The following is a 20941-nucleotide window of genomic DNA, read 5'->3' as shown; positions in this document are numbered from 1 at the left end:
TAAGTAAAATGATTATAATTTGTACGTACCTTCCATCTCTATGTTACGTAGCTTAATTATTGAACCTGAATTCGTAATATGAAACCTTTTTAACCTTATATATATATTTTAAACGATGTTTTTTTATCAACCAAATATCCCAGCACTATGCTGTTACTGGTGATTCTTTTTAAAAGCTTAAAGCTCGCTCAGGGTTCGTCTTATGCAGCTTTTAAATGAAGTCTTAGACGTGAACTGTTTCCATTCTAAGCTCGGAATCTTCACGGACACTATTTATGGATAATAATCGGATACAAGATATACATTTGGTGTTGCTAGCGAAAGTATTGTTAAATAGCGAAAGTTTGTACAAAATTGATGTATTATTTTTAGTATAATAAAAATTAAAAAACCTTAATCGGTATTACGAATTGTCAGACAACAAATTAGGGTCTTATATTTTAATTAAACGATCTAAATAAGAAGTATAAAACGAAATTTGTTAACGAAATGTGACATCGTAAATCGTGATCGTAGCTACGGTTTTTCATTACAGGAATATTTCGACTTTCACTTATGAACTACATTATTATTCTTGTGAAATTCTTTTATATACTCAAAATATTATACAATTAAAGTCTGAATGAAGACATATAACGAAATATATTATTAAATTAAGAGTCGTAACTCAATGGACTCGAGCTCGGTGGATTGAGTCAATTTATAAAAGATCTGAATACGAAATTATCCGGCTCGACTTTTAAGTGGCGATTTCTATAAACTCCGGATATCCGGGTGAGCTTTCGACTTGAGATTACAGCTTATTCTTTTATTTCTATATTACTGTAGCTAAACGATGGGTTGTTAGCCTGTATTGAAACCGCGGATATGTTTTAAGATCAAATATGCTTTCCGAGATTCCTAAATTGTTGCTTTATGGTGTATTTTCGTTTGTGTCACTAAGCATTAGTTAGTCAAACAATTTTGACGCTGTAAATATACCTGAGACAACGAGTATACCTAAAATTAATCTTAACTAACTACTTGAAGCCGTACAAGTGACTTTGTTAGCATTATTCTGGTAAAATAAAACGATAATGGAAGAAAGTACTGCAAAAATTTACGTATATTTTGATCAACACCCCTCAGCTTTTGGCGTCTTAAAAAAAAGTAAAATCTTTGTATAAAAAAAACAACATCTGTATATTTTTCTATTTAATTTATGTAAATTATTCATACAGAATATCATTATGGCAGAATGGAAAGTAAGTAATATAAAAGATTAAAAACAACAGTTCTGATTTTAGAAGCGTGATAACCAGTGATAATAATATTGATTTAAATCACTGATCAAAACAAACAGCTATGGACAATTGAACGAAATAGTAAAATATAAATCCAGATTGGTTTTGGCTGCTCTGAAAATCTATTCCTAGAGTGCGGTCGCCTGTAATGCGACATACGACAGAGAGACGAAAAAAATAACGACATCATAAAAGATTAATGGATTTAAATCATTTAAAATGAAATATAATTTCGCGATCCGTCCAGCTATGTAGAATACTTGCAACAAACTTGTATCTGTTATAAATATTTGAAAATATGTCCTAACAGAGTAATGTTTTTTTTTCTTTACATATCTAAATAAGGTAAAAGTGTATGTAATGGGAACTGCAGTCATTTGATAGTGAAGGAGATTCAAGATTGGAAACTAATACAATAATAGTTGAGCTCTAGCAGCCTGGTCATAAGGTCTTTATTTGCATGACAAACGTTTGTAATAATTACAATAACTACAAAAATGAATTGGTCCGTTTGTTCCGATGGACGAAATGATTTTTTTTTATATAAATTTTGGTACAGAGTAAATACAGAAATTAATATAATACCCTTAGTATCCTTAGTACTTCGTAGGTACTATCATTCGCGAAGATTCATGAACACTGAAAACTATCTGTTCTTAGTTAACATACACCCGTGGTAAGGGTAGTGGCTATTGAAAACGTAATTACTTCTCTAAATAATAAACATGAAGTATTTTTGACAGACTTTAAAACATGGCTTACTGTGTCAATATTTATTTATAAACACGTATTGATGAAACTCTTAATAGTTCGATAGTTTTTTTTTTATAGTAGAATTTGTCTAAATAAATCGTATTAAGGTCACTCAAAGACGTAACTAATATGCGTGTAATTTACAAAGATACGCACCTATACTTTCAAATGTCACTAGACTTATACTCAACAGAAATAGCATTCTCGGTAACTTAAAACGATACAAAATTATATAAATAAATGTTAAAATAAAATTTACAATTCAAAAAACTACATACATATTATTAATTTCGTGTTAATATTACAATTGATAACTAATTTGCTTGACAGATTTTCGTCAAACTTCGTACACAGATAGAATATAAGGAGGAGGCTGGTAGGAAGGATATTATATAATTATAGTTGTATTAATATAACCGCAGCCGTTTTTAATATATATATATATATAGGTATGTACATCACTGTTTATTTTCGCTATGAAAATTCAAACTAAACACTGCTACAGTAGTTCAGTTAGCTAGAATGTTTAAAGCGTCGTCCACAATGGCCGACGTTAATCATTCACATATTATAATTTATGTACGGACTTCATGATCGAATGGCTTTGTTTGTGAAGTTTATATAGAAATGGCCATATTAACTTCCTACTTTATTTAGTACAGTTTATAAAAGTGCTATAATTGAAGGAATTGTTTGACGACATGTTTTCTGTAGCACGTTCGACCTTGTAGTATTTTGTTTATTTAAATGGCTTTAACAACGTCAGCGTATATATGCTGTGAACGATCGAATTGTATATTAATTACTATCAATTATTTATTCTCATTTGTTTTTACGTATTGAGTATTCGTTTGCAAGAAAAAATATAATTGAAAAGTCGTTTTTACAGATAAACTATAGGATCGTTTTAAATATTCAAACTCTAAAATAAAGACAAGAGTTTAAAGAAATGTATAATATATGAAATAATAATATTAATTTAATTTTATATGTATGTATATATATTAATTGTGTAAACTCAGACTTATACTTCCGACCGCACATTATCAAATGTGATTCAGTTGCTTAAAGTGATGTCTTTGAGTTTCAACCGTCCCTTTCATATGTCATGTGTTAGAGAGAGATGGTTCCATATCGAATCAGTTTCAGATACGTTTAAAGAGCTGTCTCTGAACAGATTATATAATAAATATATTTTATTATAATATTAATGCTGGCAGGTAAGTTGATTTAACTGTAATGTCATATATAATATAATATAAGAAGCTGTTTTGACTTTGACATTGACAAGACGTCAAATGTCAAACAAAATTTAAAAAAAGTACACAAAAAGGTTTTAACTGAAAGGAGCTACGGTCGTTTTAATTGTTATATGAAAACTATATCCACATATTTTAAATCAAAATACAATCAAATGTCGCTGCAAAGAAACCGGGACTTAAGCGTGCAAAATGTATGAGCGTCTAAACTAACGTGTAATGTTTAATTAAATGTAAATTGGCCACCATTACTGTGAAACTTTGATCGCATTTAGCAACGCCGGGCTTCGTAGCAATTGATGCTGATATTATAAAACGATGGGTGTGACTCACGGATTGACATTCAGAAACTATATATAGAAGATAGAAGGACTTATACTACAGTATCTCGAAACTAATGACGATAGAAAATCATTTGAAACAAATTAACACGACTTATTATAAACTATTGAATTTTCACAAATTATAAGTAATACATAAATACAGATATAAAATGTAATAAGGTAGCCCTGAGTAGAAGTTTTTTTTTTTATTAAAGATTATAATTTAAAAAAGATTTCCTCCGCCGAACAATAAAAAAAATGAACTAAGTCGTTGGAAAGCTTTTATGTGGTATTTCATCAGCTGAAAATAAATAAAAGTCGTAATTAGGAATATAAAAATATATGAAACTTAGGTGGCCTAGAGGTTAAAGCCCGCCTCTCATACGTTAGGGCGCGGATTCGAAACCTGGCAAGTATCAATGTGGTCTTTTCCGAATCATATGCACTTTCTAAAAGTACTTAGACACCACTGACAGACGGTGAAGGAAAACATCGTGAGGAAACCTGGTCTTATAATTTGAAATTATAAGATTGAAATCGTCAACCCGTTATGAGCAAGCGTGGTGATTAATGCTCTTACCAACCCATGTGAGAAGAGGCCTTTGCTCGGCAGTGGGCTCCGATAGGCTGATGATGATGATAATGTATTTATTAATTTATTTATGGATAACCAACAAAAGATACATTATTTACAGCTTTTTTTAATAATGGTCAAACTTATATTATCTTATAATTTTTTTTTATTGCAAGCCTGAATATTCGAGACAAATTTTGTCCTGTTAAACGATGAGCAACATAGAAATATTATAATGGTTTTTAGCCAACGAACTAATTAAAACTAAAATGATTAATAAATTTAAAATTACAAAACTTGTACTGAAGTTAGTTTAGTGAAATAAACTCTTGTTCAAAGATAAGTAAAGTAATAAATATTCAGTATGTCTTTACAATTTTAGGATACTCGTACATAATAAATGATTAAATATCTATAAACAGTAAGTAAACTAATCATTACTACTAAAATATACAAATCCTTACAAAACTATTTTAATATAAAAATAGAACCAGCGTCGTTTGTTTTTTATTACAACATCCAACATCGATAATTATGGTCGTTTCAAGAACGATCCAATGAAAGATCACAGACTAAAAAGACTTTGAATGCGTCAAAATCACAGCGTAACTTTGCGGCGACAAGAAATATCATTTGTCAGTTTTAATTGCCACTTGCTGGTTGTCGAAAACGTCCGAGGAGAAGCAATATATTATAGTTTATTGGAATATAAAAGATCTCTTTGGTGCATTGAAATTAAGACATTAGAATTGTGTTATTCGGCTCTAAGGATTTAAATGTGTCGTCGGAGGTGATTGCTTTGATGTTAGCTGTAAAATGGCGGTATTAGCTATCAAATGACGTCCGCCGATAATAAAAATAGATACTGCCATTTAATAGTTACACCAACGTTTATAAAGTAATAGAATTTACTCTGCGATTTTAATAACTTTACTCAATGACGTATAATAAAATAAATAAAAAAACACTATAAAGATTTAAATATTCCTTTAAAATAAATAACTGATGCTTAATTATGTTAAATCTCTCGAAATTAAAACGCGACATTAATGAGCACAGAAATAATAGACGTTTATAACGCATTAAACTAAATATATTCGCGGTGGCGCGGAACGCGCGCAGTTGACAGACAATTAAAAATGACAGATGACGCGCCGCCATCTTGGAAATATCAAAGATGCCGCGATTTTACACGGAATATATAAAAAACGTTAGGTCAAAGCGTTTCCAGCGTTGGATTTCACGTCAATCAGAATTAATTTCGTAAAATATAACACTATGTCGACCTACATTGTGGGTGTCGTTAGTTAAAAACGGTGATTAGGTAATTGTTGGAAATTAAAAATACCGTAACTGCTCAAGCTGGCCATAAATATTAAAATTAAATATAAACAAAAGAGTTTCTAATGATTTTGTTCAATTAAACGTTATTTTAACAAACAATGTTGATCTTTAACGAAGCTTCCCAATTAATGAACAGAGGTCAGTAATTATTTGGTTCCTAGTTATCTATGAAGGAGGGACCGATCCATAATTTTATAAAATAAATATCAAAACTACTCCGAAAAATTATCAAGAAACCATCAATGCGGCGGTCACGAACCTATAAAAACTCCACGACCAACCAAGAACAGACCTTCCAGCATCCCGACGCCGTAAAGCTCGATCCAACCAACCTTCGTCAGAAATAAGTTTCCGCGCTTCAAAAGAATTGCCCTTATAGTCCTGACCTAAATCCACGTTATTATGATTTATTGTCAGTATCAGAGAGTAAGGTTTAATCTATTATTTATAGTCTCTATATAATAATCTATTGACGACATTTGTACTTCCTAAAAAATACACACGATATTTAAAAACTACATAATCCCGACGTTTCGGTTACTTTGCAGCAACCGTGATCACGGGTAGACGGATAGACGAGATAATAAAATCCGCGTAGTAAATCCGAATAATACTAGTTTCATTTAAATGAATACTCGCGAAAATCTTAGATCTCATTAATACACACGATTGCCAGTTAATTTTCCATTATAAATGGAAAGGTGCTCGCTATTTATAACTGACCTCAACGTTTAGAGCACTGTTTTGCAGCATAGTGACTTCGACTAAGCTTCAAATATTTTTATATATAATAAATTTTTAAGTAGGTTTATTTATGTATTTAAAGTAGGGCTGAAACAGTTTCTGATCTATTCATAGATAATTCCATATATGTTATAAAACACTTTTTTCTAAAATATTCAAATACTTAAACTTTTTTTTAATTACATTGCCCTTAAAGACCCTAAAATAAAAACCCTGTTTTTAGGGTTCCGTGCTTCGAAGGAGAGCGGAACCCATTTAGCATAATTATGCTGTCTGTCCGTCTGTCACTAAACACTAAAACAAGTGGAGGTATCAGTTTTAAATTAAAAAAGTATAAAAAAAACTTAGCTTTTTTGTTTATTATGGACACTTTCATCTCGTCTGTCCGTGATCACGTGCTGTAAACTTTAATGCAACCGAAACGTCGAGATTGTGTAGTTACAAATAAAAACACACGTGTGGTGTCCCAAAATATTAGTTTCATTAAAATGAGTACACGAAAAAGCCTTAGATATCGTCATAAAAAAATATACTTAGGTGTAGTTTCTTCAAGATTTAAAAACTCAGCCCTTGTTGAAAAGATACGATCATGTTGATGAAAATTTATTATTTATTTACTTATTCAAGTTGAATTATTCAATTATGCAATATGGCAACATTTACAGTTTCAAACAACAAGTACAACACTATATTATTTTTCTTCTGCGGAACCCTCCATGTAATACCGGTTTAAGCTTCCCCGTTACTTTTTGTAGGTATTGCAGCGTTTTTCCTTGTTGACAATTTTTTTTTTTGGGGAAAAAGTTTTCATTCTGAATTTTTCCTTGTTTTTTTTTTAACAATAGTAACGCGACATTTTTATTTAGGAACCGCTCGGTGTTGTTCGGTTGTATATTATGTTTTAATCAATACCATATATTTATTTACAAAGTAAATACTTTACTATTGTAATTAACGGATACAGATTACGTCTTTTTTTGACTATCCTAAAGTATTATATAATAATTATCAAGGTTAAAATTAAACTAATAGTAAAAAAATATTAATTGCGATGAAAATAATTTATTGATTGATTAGAATACGATACGAATATATATATATATATATATATATATATATATTATGTATGTATATATATATTATTTTTCTAATCTTAAATTATATATTGTGTGTGATAAATAAAAGTAATTTTAATCAGAACAATAATAATTTCTACCAAACAAATCACAAAACCGAACTTAAGTTGGTTAAAATGTCGAATTACTATTTTAGTAAGTTAAAAGCATTTTAACTTTAATTTTTAACCATCGATTTTTTTATCTCTACACAACATACAGTTACTCTTATTTAAAATCACGTCCGACATCACGACTCGACACGTCACTACGAATTATAAATGTATCTCTAAGTTATTTTCAAATCTGTTGATTTTTATTTTAACTCATACGTTTATTAAAAATAGAGCAGTGTACAGTTATTATTATGTATGTGAATGAAATCTCTGACTTACAAAAGAAATGATTTGAATCAAACTAAATATAATATTTGTAATATTTCAAAATGTATGCGTCTGAAGCGCTCAATATTCTTGAATCGATTACACGATACGCTTAGTATGAGTTTAATTACCAAACTGAAAACATGTAGTCGGTAGTGTTTCCAATCAAAAATCTTCGTCAAATTTAAATCAACGTTCGATCTGACAGATCCTTTAAATGTCAAACGAAACAAAATGGTGCCGAAGGAGGTTTCAATGAAACAAAAAATCAACTGGGAACTATTTATGATCAACATCGAGCTTAAAATTAAACCGGCTATATACAGCGTTGAGCTTTTATTATACATATAACATATATATTACATAAAAAGTTAATTTACAAAAGTATGTATAGCAGATACTACGATGACACTTCCAAAATTAGAAGAAAAAAAAACTAAAGATATTGTCCTTTAAAATGCTTTTGATGACTTAAAAAAAATTATTATGTGGTTTAAAATTATGCTTAGAAGAGAGTACAAAAGAAATAAGATCTTACAATATATCACAATCGATTCTTTATTAAATTAATGTTAGAATTGCACTAAATATAAAACGACTTAAATATAATCAGGAAATATTTGGTAAAAGCATCACGTTGATACATATTCTAGACTTGAAATGTTCCGGTGTAGATTAAAAATAACTATTGTCCGTCATTACTCTTATGTTACAACTAATGAAAGAAATATTCACAATTTGGCACAATCACTTATTAATAGAGCGGTTAGCTTCATGTCGTTGTTTCTTCATACGAGTTGTTGTTAGCGCTTCAAGCCCTCAAAAAACGCTTTGAAATGACGCTAGTCACAAAACGCGGTCACTGATTCGACAGTCCATCGTTATCTTTGTCGACCCTCGGGTCTGTGGACCCCGGCCGTTGCCATAATCACGTATGGGAATGTCCCAAGGAGCCGTGGCTGTGGTGGTGGTTCGCAGCCAGATGGTGGAAGTAAGGGGCGTAGGGCCCCGGCCCGGTGAAGGGGTATGGAACCCCGTGGGAGTATAGAAGGCCCCCCGGATAAGCTCCCGACGGAAAGGCCCCCGCCGGCGGAGGGGGCACCGTCGGACTATTCACGTCCATACCCGGGTTCTGCTTTTTCCATTTCGTACGACGATTTTGAAACCAGATCTTGACCTACGCAGTAAAGTAGTTATTATATATTATAAGCATAATATTCAAAAGGAACCTCTTTAAATAGCAACACAATCATAAATCCACAAAAATATACAACTACTAGGATTCAACAAATATTGTTACTTTGCCTCACCCTAAGGTATTTCATATATATTTAAAACCAAATAACAACTATATCTTACGTTTAAGAGACAAGAAAAAGTGACTATTCATTTAACAACAAGAAGGTAATCTAATAATAATGTTTTATTATATGTTTAGTTTACCTGGGTCTCTGTTAAACTGAGGCTCAAAGCGAGATTAAGTCGCTCGCACACGGAGAGATATCTAGTAGTCTTAAATTTATTCTCCAAAGACACCAGCTGTTCGTACGTGAACGCTGTTCTGGCTCGTCTCGGCTTGGTCCCTCCCTTCTGATCTCTGGACGAACCATTCTTCCCTTTCTTAGAGCTGGTGGGGCTCTTTGGGTCACCATTTTCGTCTAAATCTGATTGTGTTAAGATCTCATCATCCATGTTTGAAGTCTGATCGTCTGTTTCCACATCATCAGCTTCTATATCTGAGTGTTGGAGGTGATCTTTGACTGCAACAATAAAAAGAGGTTTTAATTGCTAAAGACGAATCTGTGTCAAGAGAAATATTAAAGCTGAAATATAATTTGGATACAGTCATCATAAGTTATTAGCACATAAAATAATATTTCTGCTACATTTAATAGCAATATTCGTTAACTGTTTAATATAATAGACACATCCGTTTCCTTCAGCGGTGTTGCAAGCACGAATATATTAATTTTTAACGTCTCAACATTGGCAGAGAATATCAAACCTCCGGAAACATTAAAATATAATATACGACTGTTTTGTGCTTAGCTAAATTAAAACAAGCTTTCTAATGGCTGGCAGGATGTATAAATATTAATGAAATCATCACAGCGTTTATCTGTGACTTTAAAATCACATATGAAACTCAAAATGGCGTTAATATCAACATTAATAAGCTCCAAATCAAAAATCAAAGCGTCATAAACTGTCATAACACGCGAACGGCGGTTGTAATGTTGCCTGTAGTCGCTTGTCATGAGTTGGTATTAAAATAATTGCCAGCACTTAAATTAATTTTGGTTTGTTAACAAATAAATCATTTTGATATATTTGTTTACATAAAATGTTTATTTTAGAAGAGGATATAAGACAGGAGAGGTTATGGTGAATGATGAAAACAATTTTACAAAATTTTAATAGACTTAGTCATTTATTGATTAAATAAAGAATATTATTTACCCGCTCATATATACATACATATATATATGTGTGTATATATATATTGATTGATTAGACGAAAGTACATTTATTTATTATCAAAGATTATAATATATATATATATATATATTATTTCTATTGTCAATAATATATTATTTTTTTCTTACTATATATAAAAAAAATTAAAAATTTAAAAATAAATCTCTTTTATATTAGAATCGCATAACTAATAAACGAAAAATATAACATAAAGGAGTGAAAAACTCTATTATTGAATATTTTAACAGACAGCCAATAATTTTCGAGTTTATTATAAAAGAAAAATGAAAACATACACTCAGAAAGCGCCGGCAATAATAAAGATATACAACAGGAAGGCATCATTGAATTATAAAACTTGTTGTATAATGAGTAAGGTTAGTAATCGTTTAAAGTATCAGAGCTGAGAGATCGTACATATTAAAGATTGTAAATTATCAGCGTATGTTCTGACGACAGATATATTTTGTTTTGTCTCCGAACGAATAAGTCTATAAGGGCGTTGTTACAATATTTGAGGAGAGATATGCTATATATATATATAATCCTCCTTCAAATATATATTAAATAAACAATCGGCTTAAAAACAATCAGGCTTATTTGATAACCCTTCATATTGTAGGTACTATATTTCTATACTATTGATGTCAACTTTATTTACGAGACGTAATTGTTGAGGCGGAGCTCAGTTATTTATACGAGAATTTAAATATTATGTGAAAAACCTTAATTATGACACTAGTTAGGCTTTCATCAGTCTATCTGCCTGGAGAAGGTTAGAGCATTAGTCACTACGCTCGCTCAGGGCAGATTGGCGATTTCAAACTTATAATTTGAAATTATAAGTCCAGGTTTACTCACGATATTTTTCATCACCGTCTGTCAGTGGTGTCTTAATACTCTTAGAAAGTACATATAACTCGGAATAAATCACATTGGTACTTGCCAGGTTTCGATGTTTCGAACCCGCACCTTCAAGCACGAGAGGCGGGCTTTAGGCCACCACGACTTTAACTAGGCTTTAAGAAGATAATTTTCTAACCTTCACCATCAGAATGTATTAAAAAAATTTAATTCAAGAACAGAATAAATACGGTATAAATCAAGAACTAACAAACATCTCGTTGAAGTCAAAAATATCTAAATTAATTACTATACGTAATAAAACGTCCTTACATATAATTATAATTAAATGTTTTTCATAAAAATGTAGTGAATTTATAATGATGTATTATAAGACTTGTTTTTTCCCCGCGGCTTTTCCTTTCTTTAAATTAGATTCAGAGAGCAATGTATAAAGTGTGTCAGAACAATATATATATATATATGTTAATAGCCTACAGCGACATCTATAGTAAACATGATACAACTGTTATATATTGATCTTGCGGTTACTAAGTATACGTAATTATACCTATATATACGGATAAATTATAATCTATGTGTTATATTAAAACGTAAGCTACGTAACTATAAAGATTAAAAAAAATCCGTGAGGTATTTTAGCATGAAATAACTAAAAACTTTATATCATTAACGTAGGTTATTTAATGAGAAACGGCAAACGCCTCGTATGTAGTGTGACAATCAAAGGAAAATACAAAAAAAAACAATTATTTACTTACTAATATTATCATAATTAGTCACCTTTTATATTATTGACCGAGATAAAACTACTGGGATTGTCAAAAAATTTTTTATTATGTTAAACGGCATAATTTACACTTTAGGTATGTTATAAAAAAACGTCTATTTTCACGCAGTCTAGATTAGTAAATAATGGTAATTTTTTTTCCTATTTCTTGATAATTATCATATATAATGATTAAGAGTTTGTTTTAATCATTAATTAATATAATTTAGAGTGCTGTTACAGGTAACACTGTTATGTGCTTGACATATTTAAACCTCATTCAAACGTCACTTAAAAGTCGTAATTATCTGGATGTAGAAGTTAATAGTAGTTAAATTATTTAAATCACTCATTCAAATGTAATGCGTAATAAATAATGTTCATATATATGACAAATCATTTGCTTGATAATAAAAGAAAGGAAATGCTTTCGTCTATTCTTTCTGGAATCTTCGTCAATCACATATACCTACATCCGGATGCTACGAAGTTCAAAACAGTCATGTCAAGGTATCAGACCAAGTGAGGTTTGAAATAAAACCTCTTTTTTCAGGGTTAAACCCTCTGGTTATTATTTCTAAATCAAGAATACTACAAACCCATCAGCTCAACAATATGGTTGACATAATCCAGTAACCTCAGAACCAAATGGTTTCTTAAGCAATTCTATATAAAGAGGTTTTATTATATTTCACACAACTTCAACGGACCTTCTTATTATGCAGTAATTTGTGATACTAATGTATTATTCTAATTGTATTTAACAATAAATATATCAAAGTCTATCGGAAACTATTTTCTGTATCCCGTGAGGAAAGCACTTGTAATCGAGAGGGCTTTATTAATTACAACCTACAAACTGAATTACATCAAACTATTATGAACCGTATAAGTTTTGAATAGAGTTAAAATTCCCTTGACAATCCGGCGTCAACCCAAAATGCAGCCTTATCTTTAGGGCGTTTTACTCCTTTGAATACAAACCAAGGGAATTTAGACTGAATTGCATCTTAATAGAGTTGTTTTTAGTTTATATTAATATATCATCAATTTGTTAAATGAAGAAAATTGAGAAGTGTAATTTGGAAGGATCCTTGGTTCAGTGATTTGGACAATGGGGCCGTGTTCGCAGTTATGTTAAACGATATTGCAGTACTTTAGACTTAATTTATTTGATCTGTGATGCTTTTAATGTGTTATATGTGTGTGGGGAGCTGAAGAACGTACTTATATAAAGTGTTTATGTGTGTGTGATCACATGAAAACTAACGAATTTTAATGTTTGAACATGATAAAATAGTAACATGTTCTTATAATATTATCTGATTTAAATTTATAAGATTTTAGTAAGGTATAATTCTCAGATTACCTTACACAAGAATACGAATATAATCTGTGTGACAAAAAATGAAGAAACAGTTAACCTGTCAAATGAAAAGGCGGGTTAAATTCGAAAACTAATTTTCAACTTTTAACAAAATTTTGGGTATATATTTAAAAATATATAGACTTTAAAAGAAAAAGCTTAGTCGCGAATGTCAAAATTGGTTAAATTAACAACAAAATAATCTTATATTCCAATCGAAAAATAACAGTAATAAAACGGAATCCAAGTTGACAACTTTCAGCAAAACAAATCTAAATTAAAGGGTGTATAACACAAAGCCCGCGGAAAACGCGTAAACGACGGCTTAATGTTGGCAACACTGCTTCTGACTTTTTAATTACAACCCCAAAATTACGTGAAAATTCCGCTCAAACCGTGAATGGCGATGGGCTTAAATAGGATATTCCGTGGCGTTGTAAGTTAATTACTACATTAACCTTTATATGATTGAATAAAAACATTCAAAATATTATCAACGCCTTCTAATTTTAGTAATTAAATATTATGGACATTTAAATATTATACATTATACTTACTATTTTCCTAGACACTTTTTGTATAAATGTAATACGAAAGCCTACTTATTTCTAAACTGAAAACAAAAAAGCAAGTTTTTTGACAGTTATTACTAACTTGTCCACCATTGTACAGCCAATCGGTTAAAGCGCCGAAAAATAAGCCAACAAAAACCGTAAATGCGCAAAATTTATATACGCTTGACCCCTCGAACGCGTTATTCACCTTTTATTTTTATTTGAGTGAGCAAGAAACAAATCTTAGCGCAAAAGGGATAATAAAATAATCGTTAGATTCGTTTAGACGACTCTAATTTCACGGATTGGTGCGTAAAGGGACGGTTAAGGGTACACGCTATCTCTTTCCAGCACGTGGCTTTAAATCTGCTATCTCTTTCCCGCGCGGACCAATGGGGTATAGACTAGGAGTTTTTTTTTTCAGGATTTGCAGGTTTATAAAAGGATTCGCTGAGGTTTGTCTATGCGATACTAACCATGTTATTTCTTCTACCTACGATTATTATTGATAGACATTATTTAACTTTTTAATGCGGTTAAAGCGCTTGAATTATTTTAAACATAAAGTGCTATTGTTTATGATATTAAAAAGTTTCTTTCACGCGATGAATTGCTAAAGTAAATGACGCATAGACAATATCTATGGAGCTGTAATATCATAAAGTACCCCATAATACATCACTTCTATCTCAGTTATCTGTAATCTTAATCGGATCGCCATTTTGAATTTAATAGCGCGGACATTTTGTTGCTGACCAACCGTTCGAAAATTTTACGACGCTTACAAAATTATCTTGGAACGATTATATTCATTTTTTTTATTGACATTGTTTTAATTTTACATATGATTTCAGGTTTATTTTAACTGCGTTGTTCTAATCCTACTCTAATTTATAAGACATCGTTTTATTCAAGGGAGGTAGTTGTTAGTTAATTAGTTGCCACTGTATACAATATTTAATGAAAAAAAAATAACCTCTATAATCAATTATTGTTATAAAGCACGTTTATGTCCTAATTAAAGTAAATAAAATAATGAAGTACATATAAATATATTTTCTATATACAATGTATCAGATATATATTAAATTATTTAAACCATACGTTACACACTACCATGACTGTGACACACACATGCACACACATAATATTATATACTATATCAATCCGTGAAGATTACTACGTGTGTATCGTCACTGACTGTCAAATATAATGACATTTATATTATACTATCGAACTTGAAATAATCAATAATGTTTCTTCCACACAGTATTCAAGATAATAATTCGTCCAACAATTAAAAACGTCGACATTGGCAGAATATTTAACGATTCCAGAGCGAATGAAGCCATAGCATAAAAAAAAATATGGGCGAGTATCGTCTGTTGGACGAAATTCAGTAACCACATAAAGCTTATAGATAATTAAGATACGAAAGAGTTATTGATCTATGGAATTCTATTGTTTAGTCTAATCTACACAATTATATATATATTACTAAGAACTGAGTTTTGAGCCAGTTCCTCTGAACAGATTCTTTCCGGCTGTATGACGTTCAAAAACATTGACGTATAATATGGCGCGAAGAATTGATTGTTATATACAATACTTTTATTGATGATAATATATATTTTTAAATATAAAAATAAATACGATTAATATTTATTTATATGATAACGTGGTACACAAAATAATTTGAATAAACATAACCAAGCCGCGGTTCCTAGACGTCTCAACTGTAATCAAAAAAGGTTATGTTTTAAGTGACGTGATTGTACGAGAACGTTTTTCATGTAGGTATTTTGATGTTATTAGTTTGTTATAATGAAATTAATAAAAGACAAAATTAAGAGTTTTGTGTTTTACATTATGTATATTTATTTCCAAACTAATCAAGCTGTTTTTAGAAAATATACCAAAAAATGTCATTGTACGAAACGAAATAAAAATCATTGATAAACAATGAAAAAGAATATACGAGAATATGAAACGATATAATTCTCTATGACTAATACTTTACAGTCAATTTCAAGTTAATTACAATGAAGAATCAACCAAATTAAGAAAAAACCCAAAAATCTTTATCCATATATATTTAATATTTAAGTTTTGGTCAAAACTATATTCTGTTCACCGTGCTTACCTTGTTAGAAATAAAAAAAAAACGATTGCTTATACAACTACATAGTTTAAATAAAAATAAAATTACTACGCGTTTTTTATTATATTTAACGTCCGAAGTGTGTGTGTGTGTGTGTGTGTGTGTGTGTGTGTGTGTGTAGTTCAAATTTATAAAAAAAAAAACCCGTACTACATCCGAATATATGACTTTTATTAAAATGAATACTCGCAAAAGTCTCAGATCTCATTAAGCACATAGTTATTTTTCTTAAATATTCTCCTTCGTTAATATGTTAAATAATAAATCGTTTGTAATACAAACGTCACACAGATCGGGACGGTGAATTTGAGATAATATTGCTTAGTATAAATCAATCGTAGGTTAACAGATGTTGTTGAAAGGTTTGCAGCATCCGGACGCTTCTGGACATTTGTTATCTGTCACACTTTTGATACTATTAAACAATTTTTACACAACAACAATAATAATATATCATTTATTTTTTATTTTCTCTGTCTATATGCATCTATATTGATTTTAATTTTGTATTTATTCCAAGACAAATAAAAAATATATGTAATAATATAATAAATGTAGTTAAATTATTAATTCCGATGAAAACCTTTATTATAGGTATTAGGTATCCATTCGGTTACTCAAAAAAAAAAAAACAGAAAATTTACAAAATTATATCCATAACCTTATTCACCTGGTCGGCTTATTTTATTTTATTTTTGTTTTTTAACCTTAACCTTAAGTCTTAATCATATTCCTAACCTCCAGATTATAAACTAAAAACTATATATACCACAGATTGTTAAAAGTCAAATGACAGAAATACAAACATCGTTTGTTGGTTAACTCAAAAAAAAAAAATCGAGAATCGTTTACCTTTCATCACGTACTTAATGGACTCTTCAAATTTAACAATAGCATTAAAATAAACCTATTTATTTTATATAATAGTGTTTTTAAATGAGTTTTCACACGGAACTGCCGGTTACAGCTTTCAGAACGCAATGGCGGCATAATATGAAAGTATAACTTTTGTTAAACAATATTATTATGGAATACCTATATTTAGTATGCCCGCGGCTTTGTTCTCGCGCAAAAATCGTTTCTTTTATTATTTATGTTAATATATAATGTAAATGAAGTCTTAAATAGAACTTTAACATAATTCTCGTAACATCTGCCAGTAAATAATCTATCAAATGTCTAGCCATTACAGAAATTAGCTCGAGAAACAGACAGACAAATATTTTTAATGATATAATTTAGGTCAATAGACTGTATTTATAATTGTGACAAAATTATTGAATAGGATATCTTATGTTATAATAAATTTATAGAATATATGATTATTATTGTGTTCAGTAAAACAGATTGTTATACATTAATAAGAAATATAATTTAAAAATAGCTTTTGTATTATATAAAAATGTTTTGTTTCCCTCTAAACGGATAAAATATACGTACATAACACTTAACATGCGTACAAAGGAAAGTCGTATTAGTGACACCATTTATAACACAACAACCGCTGTACATATTTGGCAAAAATTGGTGGGGAGGTAGCTCAGAACTATATATGTACTTATATAAATTCGTATTTCCTTGGACACATCACGCGTACGGCTATACCGAGTATCTACTCTACTACTAACAATAAAAACTACCTTGTTTTTATTGTTATATTAATTATTGTGAGGAAAACGATTTTGTGAAAGAAGAACTTAATCAAATTGCACAGAATAAATAAAATTAAAAAAAAAATAACAATAATATTCTGTATAAACATTATTATACTTTCTGCTGAATAGATTTTAATAGATGACAGTCGTTCAGATAGATCAAAATCATTCCTACCTCCAATATCGTTAACGAAGATCTCGGAATTATAAAGCGACTTTGCATCATTTATCTGATTTAATTAGAGTTATATTAGTCCGATATAAGGACTTTATTATTAAAATTCATGATATATGGTTATAAAAACGAACTATATCTCTTCACCAGCGGCTAGATAGCTGGTCTGATGATATCTTTGACATGACAGCACAAGGAACGTAATGTCTACTAATATTATGCATTTGAAATAAGAACTTTGATTTTATATAAAAAATATATTTCCTATATAACCTTCATTTTGTAAACAGTCTATGAATATGTCTGACTCATCTAAGTGACCGTCAAAGCTTACAAACGGGATTCAAATCAAAAATATTTCCAAAAAAAAACACATCATAATTTAATTTTTTATATAATCTGTGCGATACTATAGACTTTATAATAAATAAAAAAATCTATAATTTAATAATTAAATGGTTTATTTAAATTGATAAGAAAATATTAACTTTCAACTATTCTATTCTATTATAATTTCTTTTTATTGTAATGCGTTGTGAGATCCGTCTATTTAATAGAAATATCTTTGATCTCACTGCGGATGCTGAGATGGAATAATCATTTGAGAAAAATAGATTATTTTGAATTGAAATAGAAAAACACAGTTTTATTTCGGTTAAAACACAATATTGTCTCATTGTGTCCATATAAGAAAGAATCGTATCGCATAAAATATCAATTTTACATAGAAAATTATTTAATTCGTTTGAAAATGTATATATTATAGTATGTGACAGTACTCAAGATTATAATTCGTACAACCAATAAAAACTATGAAATTGGCAGAATATTCCGCGATTCCAGTGCGAATGAAGCCATAGATTAAAAACATATAGTATGTGATGGTCCGACGGAATAAAATCTTAAATCTAAAGGAATCACTGAAAATCGCTTGTTAATATTAATATTATAATAATAATAAAAATACTAAATCGAGCTACCATACGATAAAAATGTCTTACATTATTTATGAAACAAAACAGTCTTGAACTGCTAGACCGATATTGATGAAACACAGCTAAGAATCACAATAATGAAACTGGGTTTCAATGAAAAAAGCACATCGGAATCGGTCAAGCTACGAAGCCAATACAGACAATTCACGTAAAACTCATTACTCCTCTTTTTTTTGCAGCGGTGATTAAACACGTAATATTTTGTTATAATCGCTTCTTTAGGTTTCTTAGAACCGAGTCAATTTCAACGTTATTTTATAAACAGTTAACCATACTTTAAGGTTTACCACTTTTTTCAAAAAACCGAGTAAAAATCAAAATGAAAATCCGAAAGATCCTGTTCAATAAAATTCCTTATCCAAATAGCCACAGTATTTGTCATTTATATAAGCGAAGATGAAAGATCGTATCAAAAATAGCCATTTAAATATACATATATAACATAAAATCACATTAATTTTATAAAAAAAAAAAAACATAAATTACAATAAATCTATTTTTACAGTCGTTATAAATTTTGTTAAGTAACTGTCAAAATTGTCTTGACATTTGATTCAAAAATAGCCATTATAATGTACAGATAACATAAAATTTATAAAAAAAAAAAATATCATGAATTATAAAAAAATTCTTTTTTTAAATTCGTTTATAAACTTGGTTAAGTATTTGTCAAAATATTGCTAACAGTGCGTCGTTTGCTGTACCTACGCGTTTCAGAAACACATACTTACACATATATTAAATGTTATGTATATTAATAACTGTTATAAAGTTATTTTATAATAATGAAAATAAAATACAGTCAGACATTATATTACTAACAACTAATTAAAGTTTCAGCTCTAGTGATATAAAGCGAATTGAAAATTTAAACCTAAAAGATAACTACAAAGATATGTTTTGTTATATTTATTTCATTATCAACGTAATATTCTATATGTTTATTTTTAAAACATTTGATACTAGAATCAACTAGTACCGTACCGCAGCTTCGTCCACATTATTCCGATTTCAGTAATAAGAAGTATCATAGAAATCTTTGATTCATAAAACTTATATATCTGTATTATTAAAACATTATAATTAGAAAGAAAGATGAATTAGATGCTTAAAAAAAAAGTCGCATAGATTAATAATCGGTTTCCGTTTTATTAAAGACACAGATTATTTAATAATGAATTTTATGATTGTAGATAATAATGTATAAATTTACCTTATCTATGTATGCGTTATTATAATTTCATAGAAATAAAATTCTTATGACAACCTCATACGCTTTATATATATAATATTATTAAGATTAGCTACTAATAGATGGAGTTATTCACATTTTGTTTAAATATGTGGACATAGAAGAAATTATATGTAGTGTCATTGAATTAATATAAAATTAAAAAAAGATAACAGAAATAGCCATGTGTCTAGTCACTCCATTATATTAATTTAATGTTAAATCTATATATATATATATATAAAGTTTAATATTTACCGGAGTCGCTGTCGTCTCTGTCGTAATGCGGTCTCCAATAGGCTTCATCATAACGAAGCATTTCAGACCTTCCCGTGAACTTGGTCGGGTCGAGGATATTTTCTACGGAGAAGGCGATCGCAGGCCTCTCGGGCCTCGTGAGGCCCAGCCGCCTCGTGAGGTCCACCGGCGCTGCCTCCTCCACACCGACCACGTCCACCTCGTTCGTCTCCACCTCCACCTCCTCGTCATCTCGCCTCTCAGACCTCATCGCCAGCATAGTCATATCAACGTATTATAAACACACCGGTCTCATGCCGTCAACACAATATAACACAAAAATAATTATAATGTTATTGTATGCACATGCTCTGTACTCTGTAACACGTGATGTACTGAGCGAGTGCCACTGCGATCCGTGTTGTGCGTGCGATCGTCCTCTGCGCGGTTCTGATGCGGCCGGGGATGATGCCGGCGGGCGGGGACGGGCCCGGCAGCCCTGGGAGGGATCCAACGCCATTGGCGGCGGGAAACGAGGCGTGCCCTGGACGGAGGGAAGTAATCGAGCAATAAGGTTTAAACAATTTCGTTTAATACGTTGAATTATGTAAGAGCGGCTGGCAAGTAATCGCGCACAAGCGATAAGGCCATTTGCGCTACTTCGTTACGTATTAATGG

The 20941-nt window shown here is 30.3% G+C and overlaps 1 protein-coding gene across 1 annotated transcript; it reads right to left on the bottom strand.

Moving 5' to 3' along the window:
• Positions 1-8046: 8046 nt before the first annotated feature.
• LOC116774906 (homeobox protein slou) lies at positions 8047-20703 on the bottom strand. Its single transcript, XM_032667687.2, has 3 exons — positions 20285-20703; positions 9222-9538; positions 8047-8955 (listed from the first exon to the last, which is right to left on the bottom strand). Exons 1-3 carry the CDS (start codon positions 20547-20549, stop codon positions 8707-8709), a joined length of 831 nt encoding a protein of 276 aa, XP_032523578.1. The 5' UTR covers positions 20550-20703; the 3' UTR covers positions 8047-8706.
• Positions 20704-20941: the final 238 nt, after the last annotated feature.

This window comes from Danaus plexippus, chromosome 23 (genome assembly GCF_018135715.1).
Source record: "Danaus plexippus chromosome 23, MEX_DaPlex, whole genome shotgun sequence".
Classification (NCBI taxonomy): Eukaryota; Metazoa; Arthropoda; class Insecta; order Lepidoptera; family Nymphalidae; genus Danaus; species Danaus plexippus.
The sequence above is the reverse complement of the archived record's forward strand: the minus strand, read 5'-3'. Positions and strand labels throughout refer to the sequence as shown.

Coding starts and splice junctions, on each gene's coding strand:
- LOC116774906 (XM_032667687.2), bottom strand. CDS start 20,549: ATGACTATGCTGGCGATGAGGTCTGAGAGGCGAGATGACGAGGAGGTG. Junction 9,539..20,284: donor CAGAGACGACAGCGACTCCG/GTAAATATTAAA, acceptor TTATTGTTGCAG/TCAAAGATCACCTCCAACAC. Junction 8,956..9,221: donor TCAGTTTAACAGAGACCCAG/GTAAACTAAACA, acceptor TTTACTGCGTAG/GTCAAGATCTGGTTTCAAAA.